This window comes from Nicotiana tabacum, chromosome 16, assembly GCF_000715075.1.
Source record: "Nicotiana tabacum cultivar K326 chromosome 16, ASM71507v2, whole genome shotgun sequence".
Lineage (NCBI taxonomy): Eukaryota > Viridiplantae > Streptophyta > Magnoliopsida > Solanales > Solanaceae > Nicotiana > Nicotiana tabacum.
In genome coordinates, this window is record NC_134095.1 from 35,132,318 (window position 1) to 35,157,660 (window position 25,343).

The following is a 25,343-nucleotide window of genomic DNA, read 5'->3' on the forward strand; positions in this document are numbered from 1 at the left end:
TTTTCTTTTGCAAATATTTGAAAGAGCCTTTTTGGTTGAAAATTGTGATGAATTAAAATTAAACTCAGCATCTTTTTTAACTTAAGACTCAACATACCAATAGACTAAGGCTATTTTTTGTCTAAAAGTATGATAACCAAAGTTATAATTCAGTTCTTCTATAAATTTCGACATCACTTACAAAAATTCATGCGTACATTATTTCTAGAAGTTTCCATGTCACCGTCAAACGCACTTGAGTGAATGATCAATTAAAGAACTAGACTCCGCCGAGTGATAAAGTTAATGAGTTCAACTGCAACACGGAAAAAATGTAGAAGGGAATAACGTCTATGGTCGGAGGAGTTTGTTTTACTTTTTCAGTTTCTGAGCTTCAAAAGATCTTTTACTACTATATTTAACATGACAAACCCTCGTATATTCATTCGTCAGTTCAAGGAAGGGCAGGCAAAAGAAATGCACTAAACTTCCTCTCATCCAAAGGAAATAACTCACAAGTAGTCATTCTCTCCTCACTTTGAGAAATACTTTTGCTAGAGAAAGAATTTACAAAAAAAAAAAAATGACGTAACACCGAAATCCTAATTCACCAAGGATATGATTTTCTGCCGCAGTACACATATTAGCAGTCATTCTCGCCCACATTAAAAGGTGAAGCCAACGGCACTCTACTATTGCTAATCTAAGCCTCGAACTATCAATCAAATACAATGAGGATAGACCATGTTTAACTTGAATGTATTACTATGTAAGATAAAAGACCGAGATATATATTTACAAAGACCTCGCAGGAAGAGAGGACAGCTGAGAAGAATTAAAATATAATACAGAGAAACATGTCACCGGGAAAGACTGCACAGAAATATGAATTACAATTGGATCAAACTTCAGCTGGTTTGGGACCCAAAATTTTCAATCGACTTGGTTAACTATATATTCCACTCTCTTCCTTCCCATGCCAGCATGTCCACCGGATAAACTTCATATCCACCATCTGTAGTAAAACACATACGTTAATACAACACGAGCAAGACTGCTGCACCTACAGCATTCCAGAAACTAAAGAAACCCGGTCAAACGCAAGCAAGCTTCAACAATGACAAAATGGTTAATTACATCCTTAATAGGCTAAATAACTCAAGCCCAGGTACAACATTTTGCTCGCTTCTGTCACACTCCTTGACATTCTCTCATCGGTGTACTGTAGTGTATTAAGCCCAACTTCAAACCCCTACCTCAGAAGTAAAATTCGCTAAGCCACCTACTAGGTCATCTATGAATGACACAGGATGATGAAACTTGCACTTCTGTTAATTTTATTGATGAACTAGAGCCCCACGAATAGAAAAAATGTGTTACATAGTGAGCACAATACTACGGGCATATATGCAAAAAGAACTTATTAGTCCAACAACAAAGAAACAATAACCTATGTCCCCTTTTTCACCCAAAAAGACCAAACACAAAAAAAAATATTGGATTACCATTCTTGATCAAATATTCATTTTGCCTTAATGAGCATCTTTACATTGCTGCATTTTTGGCACAATGAGCTAATTTAAAGATAAATGGCACCATAAACCATATGCATCTTCGTACTATTGCAATTAGAACATGAATGAACCCGTATTAGGTGCAATGTGACCATTTTTGCTAAATCACTTATGGGCTAGACAAGGGAAGTCATCTGACTGAGGATACATTAACCATGCATCATTATCGTCACTCTAGCCTTTATCTTTGGAAATCTTATCAGATACATCTACCATGCATCATTGTTGTTACTCTAGCATTATCCACGAGAATCTTATCAGATAAAATTCCTAGGATGTACAGGAACTATGACTTATTAAATATTGGGGTGCATTTTCTCAAACAAGAAGTTGCCAGAAAGCTACCATTGCTAGAGTTTGTAGGAACTCAAGAGAAGGTGATGCAAAAGCACATACATCAATATTCCAGTCCAAGTGGAACTTCCAGGCATATCACACAATTGGTGTTGCGGAAGCCAAATGTATATAGTGTGAATGAGTCACAACTACTATACCAAAAATTATGACAGCCACCAAATAATAAATAAGACAATAAAGCAACAATAAAAGGAACACCAGAATTTATGAGGTTCGCCAATTTTGCCTACTTCCTCGGACACAACCAATATTTTATTTCACTCCAAAAATACAAGTGAAATAATACTAAAGAGAGAAGATATAAATGCCTTAAGAAGATAAGAAGGTAAATGAGAGGTGTATCTAAATCCTAAATAATAGGCCTTCTTTTATAGGGAGAAATTCTCCCCAAATTAAGTCTCCCACCGATGTGGGAGTTTGCCATTTTCAACAAATCTCCACCTTGGCAAAATTCCACATCTTCAATTTTCTCTCGGTAACAAATTTTGGTTGTGTCTTCATCTTCAATCTTCAGTGTTCAACAATATTGATCAAATCCAAACAATGTTGAAACTTGACCGCAGTCACCACTTTTGTCAGCATATCAGCAGAATTCTCTGTAGTATGAATTTTATTCACCGTGACTCCACCTTCTTCTATGATTTCTCGTACGAAATGATACCGAACATCAATGTGCTTCGTCCTTGCATGATAAACTTGGTTCTTCGCTAATTGAATAGCACTTTGACTATCACAAAAAATTGTGATACTTTTTTGTTCAACACCAAGCTCTTTTAGCAACCCCTAAAGCCAAATTGCCTCTTTCACAGCCTCTGTAATATCCATGTACTCCGCCTCTGTTGTAGACAAAGCAACTGTTGACTGCAAAGTAGACTTCCAACTAACTGGTGCCTTTGCAAAAGTAAACACATAACCAGTAATTGATCTTCGTTTGTCCAGATCACCCGCAAAATCTGAGTCACAATATCCAACTACAGACTGATTGCCTTCCTGCTCAAAAACTAACCAAACATCTACAGTATTGTGAATATACCGTAGAATCCACTTCACAGCTTGCCAATGCTCCTTTCCTGGATTATGCATATATCTGCTAATAACTCCAACAACTTGTGAAATGTCAGGTCTCGTACAGACCATTGCATACATCAAGCTACCAACAACATTTGCATATGGTACCCTTGATATATACTCCTGCTCAGCTTCATCTTTTGGCGACATAGTAGTACTTAGCTTAAAATGCAAGTGAAGTACTAACCGACTTAGTCTTCTCATCTATGCCAAAACGCTGCAGTACTCTCTTCAAATATTCTTTCTGAGATAAACAGAGTTTCTTTGAACGTCTATCTCTTATTATCTCCATGCCAAGAATTTTCTTTGCCTCACCTAGATCCTTCATCTCGAACTCTTTCTTCAGTTGAATCTTCAACTTATCAATTTCTTCCAAATTCTCGGAAGCTATCAACATATCATCAAGATATAGGAGAAAATATACAAAGGAACCATCTTTAAGCTTGCGCACACACAATGATCGTATTTGTTTCTCTTGTACCATTGCCGCAACATAAACTCGTCAAATCGCTTGTACCACTGTCTAGAAGATTGTTTCAATCCGTACAATGATTTTCCAAGTTTGCACACCATATTTTCTTTTCCAGCAACTTTGAATCCTTCTGGCTGAGTCATGTAGATTTCCTCCTCCAAGTTTCCATGTAAAAACGCAGTTTTTACATCCATCTGAACTAGTTCCAAATCCAACTGTGCTACCAAAGCCAATAAAATTCTAATGGAGGAATGTTTTACAACTGGAGAAAACACTTTATTGTAATCAATTCCCTCCTTTTGAGCATATCCTTTGGCCACCAATCTTGCTTTGTAGCGAACATCTTCTTGGTTAGGAAATCCTTCTTTCTTTGCAAATACCCATTTGCACCCAATTGCTTTCTTTCCCTTCGGAAGATTGGCCAATCTCCATGTATGATTTTGATGAAGGGATTGTATTTCATCATTCATGGAAATCCTCCACTTATCTTCTTCTGAACTTTGGACTGCGTCTTTATAAGTGGTAGGAACATCATCAGCTACAATTGAGGCGGCACAGGCAATCGTCTTTATAAGACGAATATATTTTGTTATTGTCCTTTTTGGCCTGCTAGTTGCAATTGATTCAAGTTTGTCGAGGTTCCTGAGTTGGAATCTCCTTCTCTACTGGCTCTTCTTCCAGAGGATAATCTTCATTTGTTTCCTCTTCTGCTTCTTGTGTAGGAAAAATAAATTTTCCCTCAAACTCCACCTGCTTAGAAGCACCCTCATTTTGTTTGGTATCTTCTGTTACCTTATTTATCATAGCAGATTCATCAAAGGTAACATCCCTGTTGAATATTACTTTCTTTGTCATAGGACACCATAAGCGATATCCTTTGACTCCAGAAGTAATCCCCATGAAAATAGCTTTTTTTGCCCTTGGATCCAATTTTGACTCAGTCACATGATAATACGCAGTTGAGCCAAACACGTGCAAAGAGTCATAATCTACAGCAGGCTTTCCATACCATTTATCAAATGGTGTCTTGCCATCAATAGCAGCAGATGGTAAGCGATTAATGAGGTGGCATGTATATGTACCTGCCTCATCCCAAAATTCTTTTCCAAGCCAGCATTGGACAACATACACCGTACCTTCTCCAGCAAGGTCCGGTTCATACGTTCTGCCACTCCATTTTGTTGTGGTGTATGTCTGACAGTGAAGTGTCGGACGATGCCATCATTTTCACAGACCTAATTAAAATGATCATTTTTGTATTCACCTCCATTGTCTGTGTGAATATACTTGATCCTCTTGCCTGTTTGATTCTCCACCATCATTTTTCATTTGAGAAAAATTCTCAACACTTCATCTTTGCTCTTCATTGTATACACCCACACTCTTCGGGAAAACTCATCAACAAAGGTTACAAAATAGTGTTTCCCACCCAATGAAGGTGTTTTGGAAGGACCCCAAACATCAGAGTGTACATAATCCAAAATACCTTTAGTATTATGGATCGCTGTACCAAATTTAACCCTTGTCTGTTTCCTTTTGACACAATGCTCGCAAAACTCCAAGTTGCAAGCCTTTACTCCTTTTAACAATCCTTGATCTGATGAAGTTTTCAAGGATTTTCCTCCAGCATGTCCCAAGCGCATGTGTCATTGTCTGGTTGCTTCTGCCTCTTTTTCGTCACTGGATGTTACTGTCGCTGTCCCAATAACTGTACCACCGCGATAACGGTATATGTTATTGTTCTTCCGATTGGCCTTCATTACCACTAGTGCACCGGAGCATACTCTCATCACTCCATTTTCTGCAATGATTTTGAACCCTTTTGATTCTAGGGCTCCCACAGAAATGAGATTTTTCTTCAAACCCGGTACATATCGAACATCTGTTAATGTTCTGATCATTCCATCATGGTTCCTTAATCGTATTGAACCAATGTCATATGAGGTAAGAGGGCTGTTATCCGCTGTGTGGATGACTCCATATTCTCCTTCTTGAAATTCCATGAACCAGTCCCTGTTGGGACACATATGATAGCTACAAGCCGAGTCCATCAACCATATGTCTGATGATGTTGATGACTCTGTTGTAACTAATAAGAAGTCTGAATCATCACCATCAGCTACATTTGAATCAATAATGGCCTTTCCATTGTTATGTTTGGCCTTATTCTTCAACTTCGAACAGTCTTTCTTCCAGTGCCCCTTTTCTCGACAAAAGGCACATTCATCTTTGCTGGGTCTAGATTTTGACTTGGATCTTCATTTCTTTGTCCTCGTTTGATTTTGAGGACGACCCCTCAAAACCAGTGCTTATCCTTCTCCGCCCTTCTGTTTTTCTCTCTTTCTTTGTTCATAGTTGTACAAAGCCGAACAAACTTCTCTGAGAGAAATTTCGTCATTTCCATGGAGTAGAGTAGTTTCAAGGTGCTCGTACTCATCAGGAAGTGACTCCAACAACATCAAGGCCAAGTCGCCATCATCAAAAGTTGCATCCATATTTTGCAAATCTGTGACCAACTTATTGAAACTGGTGATATGTTCATTCATCGTGGTACCAGGAACATAGGTGAAGCGAAACAGTCTCTTCTTCATGTACAATTTATTTTGACAGTTTTTCTTCAAAAATTTATCCTCCAGTGCTTTCCATAATTTACTTGCAGAAGTTTCCTTCGTGTATGGATATTTTTGCTCTCTAGCAAGGTAGGATCGAATGGTACCGCAAGCAACACGATTGATAATTCTCCAATCTTCTTCTCCAATAACATCTGGTCTCTTTTCTTCAATAGCAAGATCTAGCCCTTGTTGAAAAAGGACATCTAGAACCTCGTCTTGCCACATCCCAAAATGTCCTGACCCGTCAAAAATTTCTACCGCAAATTTCACATTTGACACAATTCTTGTCATAAGCAAAGATGCCAATGATGACGTATTGTTGACACTTGATGTAGATTCTTCTTGTTTATTGTCTCCCATCTTTGACACAAATATTTATTTAATAGTTGACGACACAAATCAAGATTATTTCCTTTCTGGTGTGGAAGATCAGACTAAGTTGCAACCACAGAGCATACTCAGACAGAACCTTAACTCAGTTACCAAGATAAATCTTTTCTGATGTGGAAGATCAGACTATGCTGCAACCACAGAGCATACTTAGACAGTACCTTGGCTCTGATACCTAGATAAATCTTTTCTGATGTGGAAGATCAGACTATGCTGCAACCACAGAGCATACTTAGACAGTACCTTGGCTCTGATACCAATTGTTGCGGAAGCCAAATGTATATAGTGTGAATGAGTCACAACTACTATACCAAAAATTGTGACAACCACCAAATAATAAATAAGACAATAAAGCAACAATAAAAGGAACACCAGAACTTACGAGGTTCGGCCAATTTTGCCTACTTCCTCGGACACAACTAATATTTTATTTCACTCCAAAAATACAAGTAAAATAATACTAAAGAGAGAAGATACAGATGCCTTAAGAAGATAAGAAGGCAAATGAGAGGTGTATCTAAATCCTAAACATTAGGTCTTCTTTTATAGGGAGAAATTCTCCCCAAATTAAGTCTCCCACCGATGTGGGAGTTTGCCATTTTCAACAATTGGCACAACAAAAAGTTTGCACGGGTTAGATAACAATTTATCATACCAGTATTTAAGAAAATAAGCTTAACCTTTTCAGCTTTGCGTGCATTCGAATGGATGTAAGCTGCCTTCTGTAAACTCGTGCATCCTAAATCTCTCCAAAAATTCAAAAGGCCTGCATTGAACAATATGGATAGCTCGGAATTGTCAGAGACTAATAGCTAAAATAGGAAAATATCCATTTCTCATCTATCAGTCAACGTGGAAGTTTGTCATTCCGGCATTATCAACACTACTATATTCTCATCAAGATTAGGTGATCTATTATATTTATTAAGGTGCCTTACAACAAGAATGGAAGAACGGGTTTGAGCTAACATAAAGTAGCTTAAAAAACAGAGGAGAAAACAGGGTGAAACAGGGATTGAGCTACACTGTCCAGGCTTTAGATATAAAAGACAAATCATGAATAACCGGACCACCCGAAGGAAGTAATTAACAGTCTGCTTTTCAATTCCATATTAGAGTTTCGACTGGTGAAGGGGAGCCTTGGAGCTACAGTAAATTTGTCTCCGTGTGACCTATAGATCATGGGTTCGAGCCGTGAAAGCAGCCACTAATGTTTGCATTAGGTTAGGCAGTCTACATCACACTCCTTGGGGTGCGGCCCTTCTCCCGGCCCTGCGTGAATACGGGATGCCTTATGCACCGGGCTGCCCTATTAAAGTTTTGACGGGTGTACAATAGAGGTTATGTCCCAAAGCATCTATAAAATCAACTTAAAAGAAAATAATAAGCCTGTTAAGTCTTACAAGACAGCTTCACGCGTGCGGCACAATCTGCGTTGATTGCTTTCCATTGCATCTAAAACATTGGATGTCTCTGGTCCTGCAGCTCCACCAGCCACAAGGGAAGGGACAGACGCACTTGGAGTCCAAATCTGAAAAGCAATACATGCACATGACTCTACGTAAATTTGTCATTACGAATAGTAACCACTATTCTCAAATACTTGTGCCATTTCTCTCTCACCTTAATGGTGCTATCAATTCCACTTGTAGCCACAACACAATCATATGGGTGGCACTGTACACAATTTACAACTGAATAGGGATGAAGGCCGAGACGTCAGACTAGATATAACATGGTATAACAACCACTGTAAAGTACAAGAACTTAACAAATTTATGAGAACAGAGAAAAATACCAGCTTCATCTCCATGAAGCATTTTTATCAATCTACCAGTTTGTTTCTCCCAAATAAACCATCTTCCATCATCACTTCCACAAGCAATATATTCACCTACACAGGGATTTTCAAAACATATCCACTAAGATCCTTGGAATAAAATGGCTAGCTGTGCTTAACAGAGCCATTAATTTACATGATGATTAGCACAGAAATAGAATGGATCAATCTGACACATTTCAAATTTGAAAGTAGCTTAGAAAACCTTTAAATTCAACACATCATCAATAATCCTGATCAAAGTAGTAATCCCCTTCCTTCCAAACTAGCCACTCTCCCAGGCACAAGCACAACCAAACCCCCCCCCCCCCCAAAAAAAAAAAAAAAATACACCCAACCCAAGGAGGTAAACTCACCAAGATTATGGAAAGACAGCCAGTATCTAGGCAGATAAACAACACATGATTTTCAGAATGATTGAGATGCTGTGACCAGCAACCAAAGTGAACCAGGCTAAATATATAATCGGTCCAAATAGCCAGAAAGATGATCAATTTCTTCTAAAGAACACATCCAATGTTTGAAATTTCTCCACATCACCCAAAATCATGGACCAGTAAATTTGCTATCACTCAATAAACTGAATCCATAATCCAGGCAGATCCACCTCTTTACCAAGAACTACAAATGGCAGATATAGAGGCTCTGACTGTGAAGAAATTGGAGTTTTTTTTCTGAGGTTTTGGGGGTTGTGGGGGGGTGGATATGAGGAAGTACGCTATGATGATCCAGAGAAACGTGTGGTTTCTGAATGTATTTGTTCAAAGATTATGCCATGTCTTTGTTTCATTGGTCACTTTTCCACATCATAGCATCTGAACTACAAATGGCAGATATAGAGGCTCTGACTGTGAAGAAATTGGAGTTTTTTTTCTGAGGTTTTGGGGGTTGTGGGGGGGTGGATATGAGGAAGTACGCTATGATGATCCAGAGAAACGTGTGGTTTCTGAATGTATTTGTTCGATGAGAAATGCGAGTCTGTTTTGTCCACTTTCTTCATCCCCCTCTATCAAAATGATCAAAAAGGAAGGCGGGGGACAATCTGGCTGTAAAACAAAAGTGACTTTTGGGACTAAAAAGCTTTTTTTTAAAAGATTATGCCACGCCTTTGTTTCATTGGTTACTTTTCCACATCATAGCATCTGAACTACACGTGTTTCGTTTTTTCTACTCTCATGATGAAGGGTTAAATAGACACATATTGCAGAGAGGTTCAGAGGCCCAATAGGTTACGGTCTCAATTGAGGTGCCTAAGTGAAAAAAATTGACAAGTTCAGGGGGCTACCTATGTATTCTTTTGTTTTTTGGAGAAGGCAGCCTTTTTATTCAGCCATAAGAGAAATTTCTCAAATGGGATATTGAATACGCTAAGCTAGGTGTAGCCCGCTTCTCCTACAATTTTGCTTGAACTTGTCAAGCCTGGTGCCTATGCGATTATTAAGGCATGGTGCTATTGTAAAATTGGTGGAGTGGCTTGAATCAAGTTTGTCTAGAGAGGCACAGCAGAGAGTGCATTCATGAATGTATCCCGTAAACCAATCAATCTTTCCGTTACATATCGGAGACAGGGAACCAGCTCAGCAGGAGTAGGAGCGGATGTCACCAAGTGGATCAAGGCAGTGGCGAATCGAACCCTCACCAATAAGGTGAAAGTTTAACCAACTGGATTGCTAAGATTTCCCAGTGAGATTACACTTAATTGAAAAAGAGTATAGGTACAATTGCTCGTGCCATTTTTCCTCGTGAGATTGGTTATACTATTAAGGGAAGGTAAATCTGATCAGATGTGCTAACTCCACAGTAACTTACTCAAAAGTCAAACCACCTACTCCTACATAAGAAGGCAACAAGAAATGAGCTACATGAATGATCTCTAACCAACTACTCCTACATTAGAAGGCGATGAGAGAAACGAGCTACATGAATGATCTCTAGCTCAGCGTTGTAAAAAAAACAGCAATTATTCCTCAATCCTAATTAATTGGGTTGACTATATGAATCATCAATATCACGCTACTTGAACCCATTTCAACCCAACAAGCAACAGTTGAGCTTTCAGGACAAATTATGTTATCTAACACTTAAAGTTCTCTACATTTACCACTGGCTTACAAACATCTAAAGAAACTAAAGAACTCCCGGCAAACTTAAGGTTCTCTATATTTACTATTGGTTTACAAATTTCTAAACAAGCTAAAGACCTTCCGGCAAACACGAACATAAAATAATAGCATCAACATCACTAAGCCTTAATATCACTAAATGGCATCTAGAAGATGCATAGCCAAAATATACAACAAAAGGGTGTCTGCTCATGTACATCACTAAGCTGTTAATCTCTTATCAACTATATGTATCTTTTGCTTGCATATAGCCAAATACACGTGGATTTTTAGAGATTGGTCTTTTGAGACAAATTTCCTTCTACGTGCATCCTCTTTTAACACCTTCAACCATCATAGTGTCACACATACAGACCAATTGACTTTGACGTCTTCGTAGGCTTAATTTCTTAGTTTAACAGATCCTTCTGAAAGAGATTACAGGGGAGCAAAGCAGATGAAAGGCAGTTCTTCTACGCAACTATAATAACCAGATAATGTTTAAGGATAATCATGAATATCTGCATGGAAACCATTAAAAAAATTGAATATACCTCGTTCTCCAAGAAAGCTGGCCTGTTTTATATCAGTGCCTACGTTGCAATGACCAACATATCTTTGCTTCATATCTATCACTGCTTCAGGCTGCAATATAATTCAAGAGAACAAAAAAGAACACTGTTTAAACAAGGAAACAAACTTGATATTGAAAGACGAGATGTGCAGGCATCCAGATAACAAGGGGGAAGAAACTTCTCCGAGCAAGAGATGTTCAACGTTTAGAAAATTTGGCTTTCCTGAGCATATTGACACCCTCTTTAACAAATTAAATCCAAGACTGCCTACTATTCTGCAAATTAGTAGTCCGTCTGCAGTATGAGTATTGTGACACTTTTTAACAAATGAAACTCGTGTCACCCAACTACAATTCCACAACTCAATAAGCAGTCTACACGATGGTATGACAAAGACAATTACTGTGATCATTGGATGCTTCTGATTATTTGTATCACTTTTCACACTTCAGCTCACCTTCTAAAACCTATGATACCTTTGAAATTCAAATAATAAACCTCGAAACTGTTGGTCAAGTAAGCAAATAAAATTCAGTTCCATAGGAATATGGGATAATTATGTGAACTATCTATTGGACATAACCAAGCATCGGAGCAGGGGGATTCATAAGCAACAGAAACCAGCAAGTCATCACTCACAATCTACCCAGACGGCCAGACAAGCCACCAAGAGCAGTGTTATGCTTTGAGACTCAGAATACAATTCATAAGTATAAAACCGGTTACTGGAAAGATATTCGAGATGATATTAGGGACTTTTGGCTTAGATTAACTCTTCTGGAAACAAAGAAAAAGAGATACTAATCAGGTAAAAACAACCTAACCAGCAGTTCAAGATATAAAGATTTAATATAATATGCAGAACCATTGCTACACTCATGACCTCAATAGACAAAAAGCCTCAACAAAGCACAAAGATGCACAAGCATATCAAAGCAAACACGTCACAGTAAAAGGATAGAGAAAAGAACATCTATTCTGAATCCAGAGAATAAATAAAGAAAATTTACAGCACAGAAAAACAACATTCAAGCCAAAACCTTGTAAGCTGCTTTCTCTTTTTGACTAGAGGTTGGCAAACCACTAGCACCATTTGCTCGTCCAGTCTCCCCAGTGGAATCACCTCTCCTATGAATTCTTAAGTTCAAACTTCCATGGAGGATATCGGGATCAACATCCCGTCCTTCATCACCAGATATTGATGTTTCAAAAGCCAATTCTAGCTCCTCGTCATCATCAGAATCCTCTCTTTCAGACCTGGGACCATCTTGCGATGCATCACTGTTCGCATCTGAACGATAAAGTATGTCACTTAGAGATAATACTCTTCCTGCCCGAGGATCTGACCTAGATTCTCCTCCATTTGCCTTATTTGCTTTGTCTGCTTCAGCTGTAAATCCAGGAATATTGTTGGTACGCATTAAAGCATGAATATGAATTAGCATTCCCGACAAGAATAAGCTCGAGTGAAATGAATCTCGAATCCTCAACAATATTGAGTTCTCTACAGCTATATTCCATCCATAGAAATAACTACAAAAATCATTTTGACATTGAAGCTATATATAATAAGAGTCCTGAAAGATTAATCAGAAAGTGACACACAAGAACAAAATTGACATCGAGTTGAAGGAGCAGTGATTCCCAGAGGACTGAAAACAGCAGCGCAGACAGGAAAACATGGACATAGTCCTCATGGTGGTGGCAAAATATCATAATTAGGAAAACCCGGTAAACTCATGGTGCTCAATAGGGTTTTCAATAACTCATCAGCTAGTCATGGATAAGGAAAACTACAAACAAGATTATAGAAGTACTGGGAAAAGGGAACTGAAAGATTTAAAAACTAGAATATACTCAGCAGTAATCTAGTGTTTCAATAGGATTTTGATAGAGCTGGCATTGATACCAGCTAAACATATTTTGTTTTAGGCAAGAAACTACTAAAATCGCAGGCTCAATATGCAAGTCACTAACCTGCAGCGATATGATCTTTTATGCTCTCCACCTTTAGGGAAACTTCAGAATCAGATGGAGCCAAGGGTTGAGCGCCAATAGCGAACTCCAATGCTTCTTTATGTTTACCCAACTGCAGATAATATCAGTAACAATCAAGTGCTAAATGCAAAATCAGATAAATAATCAATTACCCACTATCCTAGTCTGCAAAGATATATGTAGGTATGGATAGCGACAAACAATACCTAATTAGATCAAAGGTATATAATACGGAGGATTAGTGCATATTTGAAACCAAACCAAGGGAGACTTATTTCCTAAATAGTATTAATAATTAACATTTTTTTTAGTAAGCTAATAAGTAACATTCTCGACCTTATTAAAAAAATTAACATTCTTGGGAGGCGAGAAATTATCAAGTGCTAGAAACATTAATCATAAACTTAACTACAATAACGTTAGCAAAAGTATCTAAACCATTTACAAGGTTTACTAACAAGAATGACTGGTAAAATCCACTTTTCCCAAGTTATTTCATGTCTGAGAAGAAAAACTTATTCTAAAGAGAATCCTAAAACTTCATATGATTTTAATACCATATCACAGTATGAGTTAAAATATGACTAAAAGCATATACATCGCCTTAAATTTTGAGGACATCATAAATATGATGCACAATCACCCTCGGAATTTCTCACTGATAATTGATACTCCAATGCGATATTGGAAAAAGAAATGCCAAAGAAGGACGATTACTACCAAGCAAGAAAAACCATATGGCTAAGAGGACTGCGACCATGAATGGAGGGATGAGGTCAAATGCCCACATGGGAAATTGGGCGCTTTCTTCTATCCAGCATATGAACAAAAAAATTTAAGCCACAGAATCCTACAAACACTGAATAACATACCTGTGAAAGAGCATCAGCGATCAAAAGAAGAGGCCTAAAGGAAGATGAATTGAGCTTTCTAGCTCTATGACAATCTCTTATAGCCATATGTGCATCATTTTTCCACTTCCTCTGATAAAAGGCCAAAGATTTTTTAAATTACGTATATTATCCTTAAATAAGCGTTAACGCAGTACAATAAGGAAATTGTCTGACTTCAGGCACCTTGAGCAATATTGCTGCACGAGTGCATAAACATTCTAAGGTTAGAAAGGGACCAATGTCATCCCTGCAACCCTCCAAGACTTCATTACAAGCTTCTATCCCATAATAAAAGTTGGAATCTTCTTTCAAAGTCTTCATTGCCATCTGAATCAATTTTTTGCATTTTTCTGGCTGGGGAAGAAGGAAAAAACGATGATTATGATTTGTCATCCTAAAGCAAGAGAAAGCAAAATGCAATTTTTTATCACTTTGGGCCAGGAAGCAGGAGATCATGGGAGGGGTAAAGAAGGAAGAATAACCTTGGTAACTGGAATTCTTTTCGATGAAGAACCGTTTACAAAGATTCCACTAACTGATGATTGCAATTCGATTCCATTGAGCAAGGGAGCAAAATTCATCAGGTTTGTCACATCTCCTGAAGTATACGGCATAGAACCTCCATGTGCTACAACCAATAAAAAATTTATCATAAGACAGTAACATAACCAGAGCTTCAAGTATGATTTATCTTAAGCTTTCAAGCACAAAAAATGTAATATCTCAGCAGGTAGTAGTGAATCATTTTACTTTCAACTCACAGTCACTTTCGAATATCACATGCACGTGGACCAAGCACTTGAAGCAAGTTGACAGGGCTAAAATCATTTGTCAATTAACCTTGAACAACACCCAGTATATCTGACACGGGCGCTCATGCACAAAGAGTTACAGTTTTTCTAACAAATCACATGAATGTGGCACCAAGACTGTGTAAAAATACAAGTACAGTGATCCCGAGGTCAGTGTACCACTTACCAAAAGAAGACCATCATCAACAAACAATAAAAAGAAGCCAACTACAATAAATTTTGCTCTCCCTCAATGAGGTCGCCACCTTGACAAGGATAAAGAGCAACTTAATGAGTAACTAACAGAGGTCACTGATATTAAAACAAGCGTCCCCATGCACGAAGTGCTCTGTGCTACCCCGATGGTACAGAACAAACGTAAGATCGCATTAATTACACATAAGAAGACCCAGAAATACCATGTGCTTATTATATAATACTATTAGTATGTTCTTCATTATCATACCTTATCAACAAACATACATCTTCTTTCTTTTCTTCTTTCCTCCATATTGCTTATCTTTCAAACTTGTTAAAACACTAATTAAAGTTGGCTTCAACCACATGAGGGAGAGCAGCAGAAAAAACATAGTATAAATATTGAATACTCAATACGTGAAATCCCTAACAGAATTCCTCAAGTACTGTACTCGAACTCATTATAGCTAATACTGCACAAGTTAGATTCATCACACATTTCAAGGGATTCCAGAAACTGAAGGCACAAGGCGCACAACCATACGAGGTAGCAGAGGAAAGTGAAAACGGAATCAACAACAAAGTTACCGATTGTAAGATAGAATATAACGGAAGCTATGTACCAGGATTCACATCCATCAAGTATACATGTTCTCCACTGTAGCTAAGCAAAACCTCCTCTCCGTTGGGACTAAATGCGACATGAGTCAGATGCATGCTGGAACGCCCCTGAGGAAAAAGAGAGAAAAATTCATCAGCTTCCATTTTCGAAGCCACGTGATATGCTACAATCACTTAGGAAAATAAGCAGTGATGGGTTACAGACTTACATCAAGACTAATATGCAATATGTATGGAGAACTAAGAAGAGTTGCCATTAAATGGATGTAAAACTAACTTTACATGGCAAGAAATTCTATAGAAATAGATATCCACTGTAAAATTCAGCCACAGCTGCACTAATCTAGTATGCTACTATTACATGGCCATGATAAAGTGGAGTAGCTCACTTTCTTGAAAGTTAGCTACTTTTCCAGTCCCTCCTTTTCCAGTGTTGTTGCATTGCAGTTTACACAAATACACACACACACACACACACACACACACACACAGAGATGGACCATGTAACCGTATTAAAATTTTAAGATGGTTGGCAGCAATGAAAAACCAAGTCAGAAGTGGATTACCCTCTTTGGATTAATCAAATTTTAAAGTAATGTTTTGCAGAAAAAAGCATGTGATCCTATTCAGGACCCCCTCCCCTCGTTTTCTCCCTCTACCCAAAAAAAACGACTAGACAGCTCATAGATATCCACTTCCAACTACAGGATTGACAATATAGCATGTAGTGGACTACACAAGTTCCTTGCAAGAACTTCTCAATGATTTCTTGTTCTATGAAGTCAGAAGAAGGTTACAAGGAGGACATCTTCAGTGCAAGGAGCTACAAAGTGCAAAAAGAGATGAGGTGCTCCCGATGATCTACTAAAACCACTGTACCTCAAATGATAAAGAAATAATAGAAATTCTAGCTAGCAAAACTGTTAGCAGACTCTAAAGTGAGATAATGCAGAAACTGAAACTGAAACTAACACGATCAGAAAGATGCATTGGGCAGAAGTAGCTGACACAAGGTGGAGGTGGCAGCTTTTTTTGACTCGAGGATAATGGAGGCAGCATTCTCCTATCATACAACCGAGCAAACGCATCACTGCAAAAAGTAAATAGCAGATTAGAAACCAGCAGTACGGCCTGAAATATACCCTTATTGAAATAAACTAGTAAAGACAACTACACCTTCCACCAACAAGGAGCAAATGAGGCCTTGTGGAGCTAATATCACACGACTTCAGAGCAAACAACTGTTTCGGAGGATCAGTTAATGATTTCTTAGCTCCACAGCGCAAGTCAAGCTGTCATCATGGACCAAACATATCGTAATGCAAACCGTTTAGCTACATCACAGCTTAAATCAAAGTTCTTAACATTCATATCAACTTGCTTGACTACAAATGCAGATCGACTATTTGGAAACACTAAAATCAACCACCCGAGAAAGAATCAAAGTCTTCAAAAGTTGCAGTTATTGTTATACAACAAATGTAAAAACCAATACTAGTCATATAAAACTTTTTGAGTTGGCAGCTAAAGCTTCAGGCTAGCCAAGGAAAAACTATTAGAGCACCAAACACAGTTGCTTTTGCCAAAATTACAAAAAAGTATACCCAAAGCACTTTATGATGATGTCACAACAAAGTGAGAAAAAAAACACTCGTTGATGAGGCAGCTGTAACTTGATCTTCTTATAAGAGAGATAGGGGACCTTTATCCTTTGGGTGAAGCAAGAAATACAATTCAGCACAACACAAAGTGAGTTAGGACTAACAAGTATATTACGGCATTCTTGACGAGAAGAACCAGCTGGGGGACAAGACGCACCCTCCCGTAAGTCATGCTGCCTCACAGTCCCATCTTCACTAGCACTCCATACCACATGAGGATTCCCAACTTCAACCTATAATTAGAAACAGCAGCATATACTATAAATAGAAAGGAAATAAAATCCACAAATACTTGATTATCACTTAAAAGGATGTTTCCCCGCTGCCTGAACACCTACAGCTATTTTTTTAACCCTCCTGGTATGACACTGAAATAGAGCGGATGGAGTCAAACCACTGTCTTCAGCACCTCTTCCCTTTAGATGAGACAAATGAAAAAGACGAACCTGCCATATAAAGTAAATATAAAGAGAGCATTAATTTCTGAAAAACCCACTCAAGGCAAGTGAACAGCATCGTTATAAAAACACACAAAGGTTTGGTGTATCAATAAACTACTTCAGCATCTCCTGCTCCAGAAACGACTAGCTCATCTGAAGTTTCTGGAACAAACTTCGTGCAGAATATGTTGGCAGTGTGACCGGTCTCAATGGAATGCAAAAGTTTGCGGCTTGAATAACTCCAGATATTCATCTGCATCAAATAAAGTTTTTTTTCCACTGAGATTTTAGTGAACAAACACAAGATGCCAAATATCAACTGACAATACAGATAGAGTCACCATAAACTAAGGGGCCCCAAAAATAACCAGCAAAGTGCAAAAGAAATTGTGAACAACTGCTCACAAGATTCACAACCAGCTCTTCGACAAACTGTTCCATCTTCAAGTCGCATTCAAGAGCTGTTGCCAGACTACTCCTGGCAGACCCAGCGGCAACCCTTGCTTTGATTTCTTTTTTGTGTCAGTAATAGCCCTTCATTTAAACTAGATGTAACAAAGCATCTCTGAAGATTTACATTCCATTTTTAAGTTTAAGTTTATATATCTCAAATTCTTAGCCTCCCTTCACAGGAATATATTCGTGTCAACCCCAACTGTTAACTCCAAATAATTGTTACAGAACAATTCATGGAGGTCCTCAATTTCAAAGATGCAGGATCATCCAGTGGCCGTAACATCACAAGGAGCAAAACTTGTGTATGCAGTTATTTGAATTTTGTTGCTTATCATGAGTGCCATTTGCAAGTTATGGATGAACACAGAGATGGATCATCCATCTCGGAGGAGAACTATGAACGACACACCAGAAACAAAGAATTACCAAGTGAAGAAGGTTAGTACTCATCCTAAAAGATAAGAATAAAGAAACAAATCTCACAGCTTGTTCAGCAATGTTCTGTATCACCTATCCACCAAATTTTGCAATCCATGGCAAGAATAGCTTTCCCCTTTCCCAAGGGAATAGCAACAAGTAAAGTGGATCAGGGCATAAAGACATAAACTGAGTTTTTAAGTTGATGCCAGAAAAATATTATTCCTCCGAGGACATGCCACTCTCTACCAGGTAGAGGATCATGATTGTAAAGATTTCTAAAGCAAGTCACCACCACGCTGTTAGAAAGGAGACTTATCCCTGGGCTGCTATTTGAATGCCAATTTTCTAAGTGATCAAGAGAAATAAAGACCATTTGATCTGAAATGGTTCATCTGAAGTCTACAGTTATTGTTTACAACATTAGCAATCAACATATCAGCAGTCAAACTGGCTAAAATAAACAGATTGATTCAAGAAGCCCATTCCGGATATCAGATTTGATTATTTAAAAATATGGACCTCAGATAAGCGGGTTGCTTCTACAGTCAGTGGAGCTCAAACTGATTTAAAACAAAGCAAGAAATTATTTTCCCAAAAATCCATGTATTTTTAAGGTAAAAATGTACAGAAGAAAGTTTGATATCTCTCTTTAATGTGAATCGATCACAATCAGAGACGGAAAACAGTCCGAAGAAAGTCTACAATAACAATATGGTTTAACAAAAAGTCAAAGAACGATATTTGAAGCGTCTCCCTAACAATTACCTCAAACAGCTAGATGTGTTGTCACTAGTGACTTGCAATATCGACATTAAGGGCAACTCGGTGCACTAAGCTCCCGTTATGTGCGGGATCCGGGGAAGGGCCGGACCACAAGGGTCTATTGTACGCAGTCTTACCCTGCATTTCTGCAAGAGGTTGTTTCCACGGCTCGAACCCGTGACCTCCTGGTCACATGGCAGCAACTTTACCAGTTAGGCTCCCCTTCTTGCAATATCAACATTACAAAGTAAATTATTAGGCATTTACAGAACCATGGATGCTCTTATGGTAGTTTAGCAAACTTAAACTACTACAAAAAAAAAGTTGATAAAGCAACTGAACATATGAAATATTGTACGGGACACGAGGCGGTGTTAACACTAGGCTAGAGGTTTGGAGACAGACTCTAAAGTCTAAGGGTTTTAATTTAGTTGAGTAAGATTAAGACAGAATACTTAGAATGCAAATTTAGTGACGTAACTCATGAGGCTGGTTTGGAAGTCAAGCTTGATACACAAGCCATCCCGAAGAGAGAAAGTTTCAAGTATCTTAGGTCGATAATCCAGGTAATGAGGAAATCAACGATGATGTCACACATTGTATTGAAGCGGGGTGGATGAAATGGAGGCTTGCATCTAGTGTCTTGTATGATAAGAATGTGCCACCAAGACTTAAAGGTAAGTTTTATAGAGTGATTGTCAGGCGGACTATATTGTATGAGGCGGAGTGTCGGCTAGTCAAGAACTTCTGTGTCCAAAAGATGAAAGTAGCGAAAATCAGGATGTTGAAATGGATGTATATGCATATTAGAAGAGAAAAGATTAGGAATAAAGATACTCGGGACAAGGTGAAAGTGTCCTCCATGGTGGACAACAGTATTATCAAAGGCGTGCTTAAAGCGCGCTTAAGCCTTGAAGTGAGGCTCAGAACATGTTGAGCGCTTCGCCTTGCTTTGCGGGCGCTTCAGTGTCTCATCAAGGCTCTAAGGCATGTTTTTCCTTGCCAATGAGTGTAATCCTGAAAAACTATACTAAACAATTGATATTTCACTTTATCGTAATTTTTTTCGATTTTTTGTCCATATATTTGTTATGCATGCTTATAATTATTGGTTGCCGAGAGTCTCCCGGAAACAGCCTCTCTACCCTTCCGAGGTAGGGGTAAGGTCTGCATACACTCTACCCTCCCCAGACCCCACTAGTGAAATTTTACTGGGTATGTTGTTGTTGTGTTGTTTGCTTATAGTTATTGGTCTTGGACTACAAATACATATTTTTACTTTTTCTCCGGTTGCGCCATTTTTCATTAAAGCCCACACTTTATTTGCGCTTTGCACTTAAAGCTCCAACAGGCCTTAGAGTTCTTTTTTTGCGCTTTTCGCCTTTGATAACACGGGTGGACAAGATGCGGAAGCGAAGCTGAGATGGTTCGGGCATGTGAAGAAGAGATGCACATAAGCCCCAGTGAGAAGATGTGAAAGGTTGGCCATGACGGGTCTAAGAAGAGGTAGAAGCAGGCTAAAGAAGTATTAGGGAGAAGTGATTAGGCAGGACATGGCACATCTGCAGCTTACCGAGGACATGACCCTTGATATGAGGGTGTGGAGGTCGAAAATTAGGGTAAAGGGTTAGTAGATAGTCGAGCGTATTTCTTTTACATATCTATAGCATTAATATTATTTTCGTACTTGCTTGTAGTTAGATTTCTATTACTACCGGTTATTTTTTTGCTTTGGTTATCTTATTATCTTGTTATTGTACTTGCATCTTGTACTGCTTCTCTTCCACTTCTCCATTACTGCATTTCTTTTCAACAATGTTCTAACAATACTTTCTTGAGCTGAGGGTTTATCGAAAACAGTATCTCTACCTTTAAAGTTGGGAGCAAGGTCGGCGTACATACTACCTCCCCAGACCCCATTTGTGGGATTTCACTGGGTTTGTTATTGTTGAAACATCTTTCCTTGGAAAGATCGACTTATGTGCTGACTAAAATGTATCAAAACGCAGATGTGACTCCTCCAGTACCATGATTGACTCAACTCTGTTCGAGTCAACCCTCACTGGATCACATCTAACCCATGGAACAAAATAGCAAATAAATCTCAAGGTTTTTGTTGACAGTCTTTTCCCACTTTGTTATATTATGCAAACGTCACAATGAGCAGAATCATCAAAGACATCATAAAAGGTATTCAGCAGGCAATAAATCCACAGCTAGAACAACTTACGAAGTCCCCCATCCCCATCCTCATCCCTGCGTTCATGGTAAACACTAAATAAAACTTCTTGTCTGTCCAAGTCAAACACCTATGTTTTCGCACTTTGGAAAAAGAATGCAAATAGACTTGAGCCTCTCACAAGAAAACTACGTACAAAAATGATCAATATAAAACATACTAAAGAGTTTCAAATGACTACTAATCAACAACAATCTGTCTACTTGACAGGGTGGAATAAATATAAAGAACATATATACAAGTATGTGGTCCTTGTCAGTTCTTATATCTGGCTATCTTGCAGACTCTAAAGCCGACCCCACTATCACATTGAGAAGCTTTTAACAGTTCATCTAAAATAGAAGAATAAGGGAGCAACGAGGCGTAGAGAGTATCATACTCTTGTATCATCTGATCCAGATATCAAAAGCGAGCCTTTTGAGTTCCAAGCTATCGCATTCACACAACCCTGATGCCCCTGTTAAACAATGAACACACCCTTGAGACTGTGAGCACAGACATATATATCCATGAGTCAACAAAGTACTACCAAACAGAAGTCCAATGGAGAAACTAACAACATTTCTTAGAGGGTTTAACCGTCTGACACATGGACACTCAGACACCCACCTACATGCCTTTGATGTCCAATTCTCTTCACATAGATTGAGAACCAGAAGCAGACATATCCTTTGCATGTACGCAGCATTTCATGTCTGCATCGTATACCCCCTTTTTTATTGTGAAATTCAAGGTTAGGTCTATTATTATACAATTTCTACTGAACATTGTAAATTTAATTTCAAAGCATGAAAGAAATAGAGGATCAGAACTTTATTGCTAATGTGTGGAAGGAATTATAATACAGCTACATAATGGTTTGCTTATGAAAATGTGTTTCTTCAGAAGCATTTCTGAATACATTTTACTAGAACCATTCATCAGAAATACTAATTTTCCTATCCAACACTTCTACTTTATACTATTTCAAACTTGATGTGACATCTCTTTCAACTGCGTCAATGTTTCACACTTCAAAAAATTTATTAACCTACTCCCCAACCAACTCAACACATCAAAGTGAGCCTTTTTTTTATGACGTGTATGCAAGTAAGGTGCAATTTTGACCACAATCATTTCACATAATGTTCTAGCATCTTGAAATATTAAAATTTGTATTCTGATCTAGGTTCTACATGCATAAATTTTATTGCAATCCATAAATAAGAAAAAAATGTCTATATGATGCGCCTATTTATGTAAAGGAAAGAATACCACTTACATGGGTTGCACTTGAGAAAAAAGGTAAATAATTAACAACCTTAACTAGTTGATCTCCAGTAAAATAGGAAGAGGGTTTTAATGACTGTCATTTGTAATAAAAAAGATGAAAACAAATATTTTTGATCTTTAACCTACTCTCGACAGAGAGATACCCAACTTTGAATCATATTACGTCAGATAAAAGATACTATGAGATAAACACCTTAATGGTATGTGCAGTAGTGTTGTACTCATCAACGCACTCACCTCCAATTCTCTTTCTAAGGCCATTCTTTCCAGCAAAGAGGAGTGCATCTGCAATCCATGACCGGAGTCCTATAATGAATAGAAACCCAAGCAGAATATAGTGATGAGACGAAATATGCAGAAATGTAATGAGCTTAAAAACACCAGCGAGAACCTTATTAGTAATCCAAATTACTAAGGGACTGGGAGCTTTGCTGGTCTCACATATAGGAAACAAAGAAGAAAAATATTTCCGATGGCTGTAAAAGCATTTGATAAAATTTTAAAAAGACTAACAAATGTGTAACTGCCCAAAGTCAAACCAAAGCTCTAAGCTCTTGTGATGGTTTTGACTTGCAATTCTCAAAATCTAACAACATTGGTTTGAGTAAGAAAAGCAAATACATTTGCCCTTCACTTATTTATTTCAGATTTTTAGTCGACACGAAATAGTTCTCGTGCGTTGATTTTTCAACTTATTTCTTCTTCTTTTTCCAAAAGTAGTAACGAACACGATGAATAAAATGAGGGTTTGCGTTTATCGTTTCTTATTCCCATTTTCATAATTGATATAATTATTTAGAGCTACTTGTGCTCTTCTTTACATTAATTTTTGCTTGGAATGCATGAGTACATATTTTAGAAAAAGAAGAATCATTTCTCACTGATTAAAATTGGTGAAAGATTAAAATAGTATGAGTAGGAATCATCAATCAAGAAGATCTAAAAATATGTAGAAAAGAGAGATAACATGCTAAAAGTTTGGAAAGAGAAGAGAACCAATCGAACCCTGTAATTGCTTAATTCATACTGCGCATACAGGTGTGTTTGTTTGATAGAAATATTTTCTCCAACTGTCCAACAAAATATTTTCCACTAGAAAAAAGAAAAATGATTTCCCTCTTATGAACAAAAGCCATTTTCCTTTACAAATATCTCAACTCATAATCAAAGCACTTACTTCATTCTAACTTCGACATTGTAGTATGTAGTACTTTAATATCGAAAAATTGTCAAAAATATTATCTTCATACGTCATCCTATACCTTGTGTGATTACCAAATGTCACCAACTTTTACATCAGACCAGACAGTGAAAATAAAACAAAAATTAATTCCCTAAAGAATATATTTTCTATGTTATTCCTTTGTGCCACAGGCATGAACTCCAATACTGACCAATAGTAAGGGCTTTAACCAGAGCTTGGATTTGATTTATGAAAAAAGTAGATTGCTATTGCAAACACTTAGGGTTTAAACGCCGAAACGAGGCCATCTAGGGATGGCTTACTTGATTCAATTGAAGCTGCTTCAGAAACACTATGAAACATTTACAGGGTATCCTTTTTTCTGATAAGTATTTCTAGGGTGTCATAATCTGTTCAATCTGTTACAACTAGTCTGATCTTTGCCATTAGCACAGCATAAATACTTTCTCATTATGCATTTGTTTATGTTTTTTGTTTCTTGTCAGCACAATTTCAGTATCATTGCTCTACTATTCCAAAATTAAATACTAAACAATGCGTATAAAGTTTCTCCCTTCCCTTTCAAATTCAAGTTGGGCTAGTGAGGGCAACCACGACAGTCACTAATAGGTCATCCCTATAGTTATAGTTGTTCCTATTATAATATCATACAATAGGTTGTCCAATATAAGTCAAGGCATGAGTAATAAGTGATTATTGTTCAATGAAACTCAACATTTCATCCGCTGGAACCTTAGCTAGAAAGTTTGAATTACACTCGGAATGTGGTAAACTTTACACCACCAGTATTTCCTTTCCTCACGTTTCAAGGCACAATTATTCACTTAACTAACTGAAACTACAATAAATAATCATAGCTTATGGCATCATCATAACGTAAAAACTACATAGAACAAAAACTCATAGCAAACTGACGAAATTTCAAAATACAAACAGATAACTGAATGAGGAGATGAGAATTTAGGCGTACATGGCGAACGTGGAGGGATCGTTTGTTGATCAAGTCAGTGATGTTGCCGTCGTGGAAACAGAGTGATTCCATTTGACGAAGCTTCTAGAAATAGCACGGAAGAATCCAGAGAGTTCGAAAACCCTAGGATGGTGAATTCGGAGAAGGTGAGAATGACGAGTGTATGTATCTACTGGCGATCATCAGAAACCAGTAGTATTGAACACGAACCGAAAGGAACAGAAGAGAAATGAAGAGTCGGTTGTTGTCATACGGCGACGTTTAGCTCCACGTCTCAACCACGAACCATTTTTGATCCTGTCATGTGTTTTTCTGTTGCTAATGAAATAGAATGTGAATTTCCACTTGCATCCGTTCAAAAAAAGTTAATTTAAATGCACTTGAGAAATAAGGAAGACTTTCTCTCTATCTCAATAATTATATTTATTTTCTTTATGCCGAAATTCATT

General features: G+C 37.8%; 1 protein-coding gene across 4 annotated transcripts; it reads right to left on the reverse strand.

The window, feature by feature from the left end:
- Positions 1-720: 720 nt before the first annotated feature.
- Positions 721-25,343, reverse strand: LOC107827989 (protein ALTERED SEED GERMINATION 2). 4 transcript variants are annotated; one of them, XM_075232729.1, is made up of 20 exons: positions 24,895-25,343; positions 22,914-23,026; positions 21,828-21,905; positions 17,690-17,824; positions 17,470-17,577; positions 17,236-17,364; positions 16,647-16,762; positions 16,443-16,560; positions 15,473-15,578; positions 14,343-14,488; positions 14,044-14,214; positions 13,840-13,950; positions 12,947-13,058; positions 12,010-12,359; positions 10,949-11,039; positions 8,251-8,346; positions 8,076-8,146; positions 7,856-7,983; positions 7,133-7,218; positions 721-994 (listed from the first exon to the last, which is right to left on the reverse strand). In XM_075232729.1, the coding sequence occupies exons 4-19, from the start codon at positions 17,822-17,824 to the stop codon at positions 7,137-7,139; spliced, it is 2,070 nt and encodes a 689-aa protein (XP_075088830.1). In that variant the 5' UTR covers positions 21,828-21,905; positions 22,914-23,026; positions 24,895-25,343; the 3' UTR covers positions 721-994; positions 7,133-7,136. The 4 variants fall into 4 exon arrangements, with proteins under 4 accessions (XP_075088830.1, XP_016510719.1, XP_016510720.1 ...); XM_016655233.2 differs by having other exon boundaries at positions 22,958-23,026; positions 24,895-25,340; XM_016655234.2 differs by having other exon boundaries at positions 7,108-7,218; positions 22,958-23,026; positions 24,895-25,340.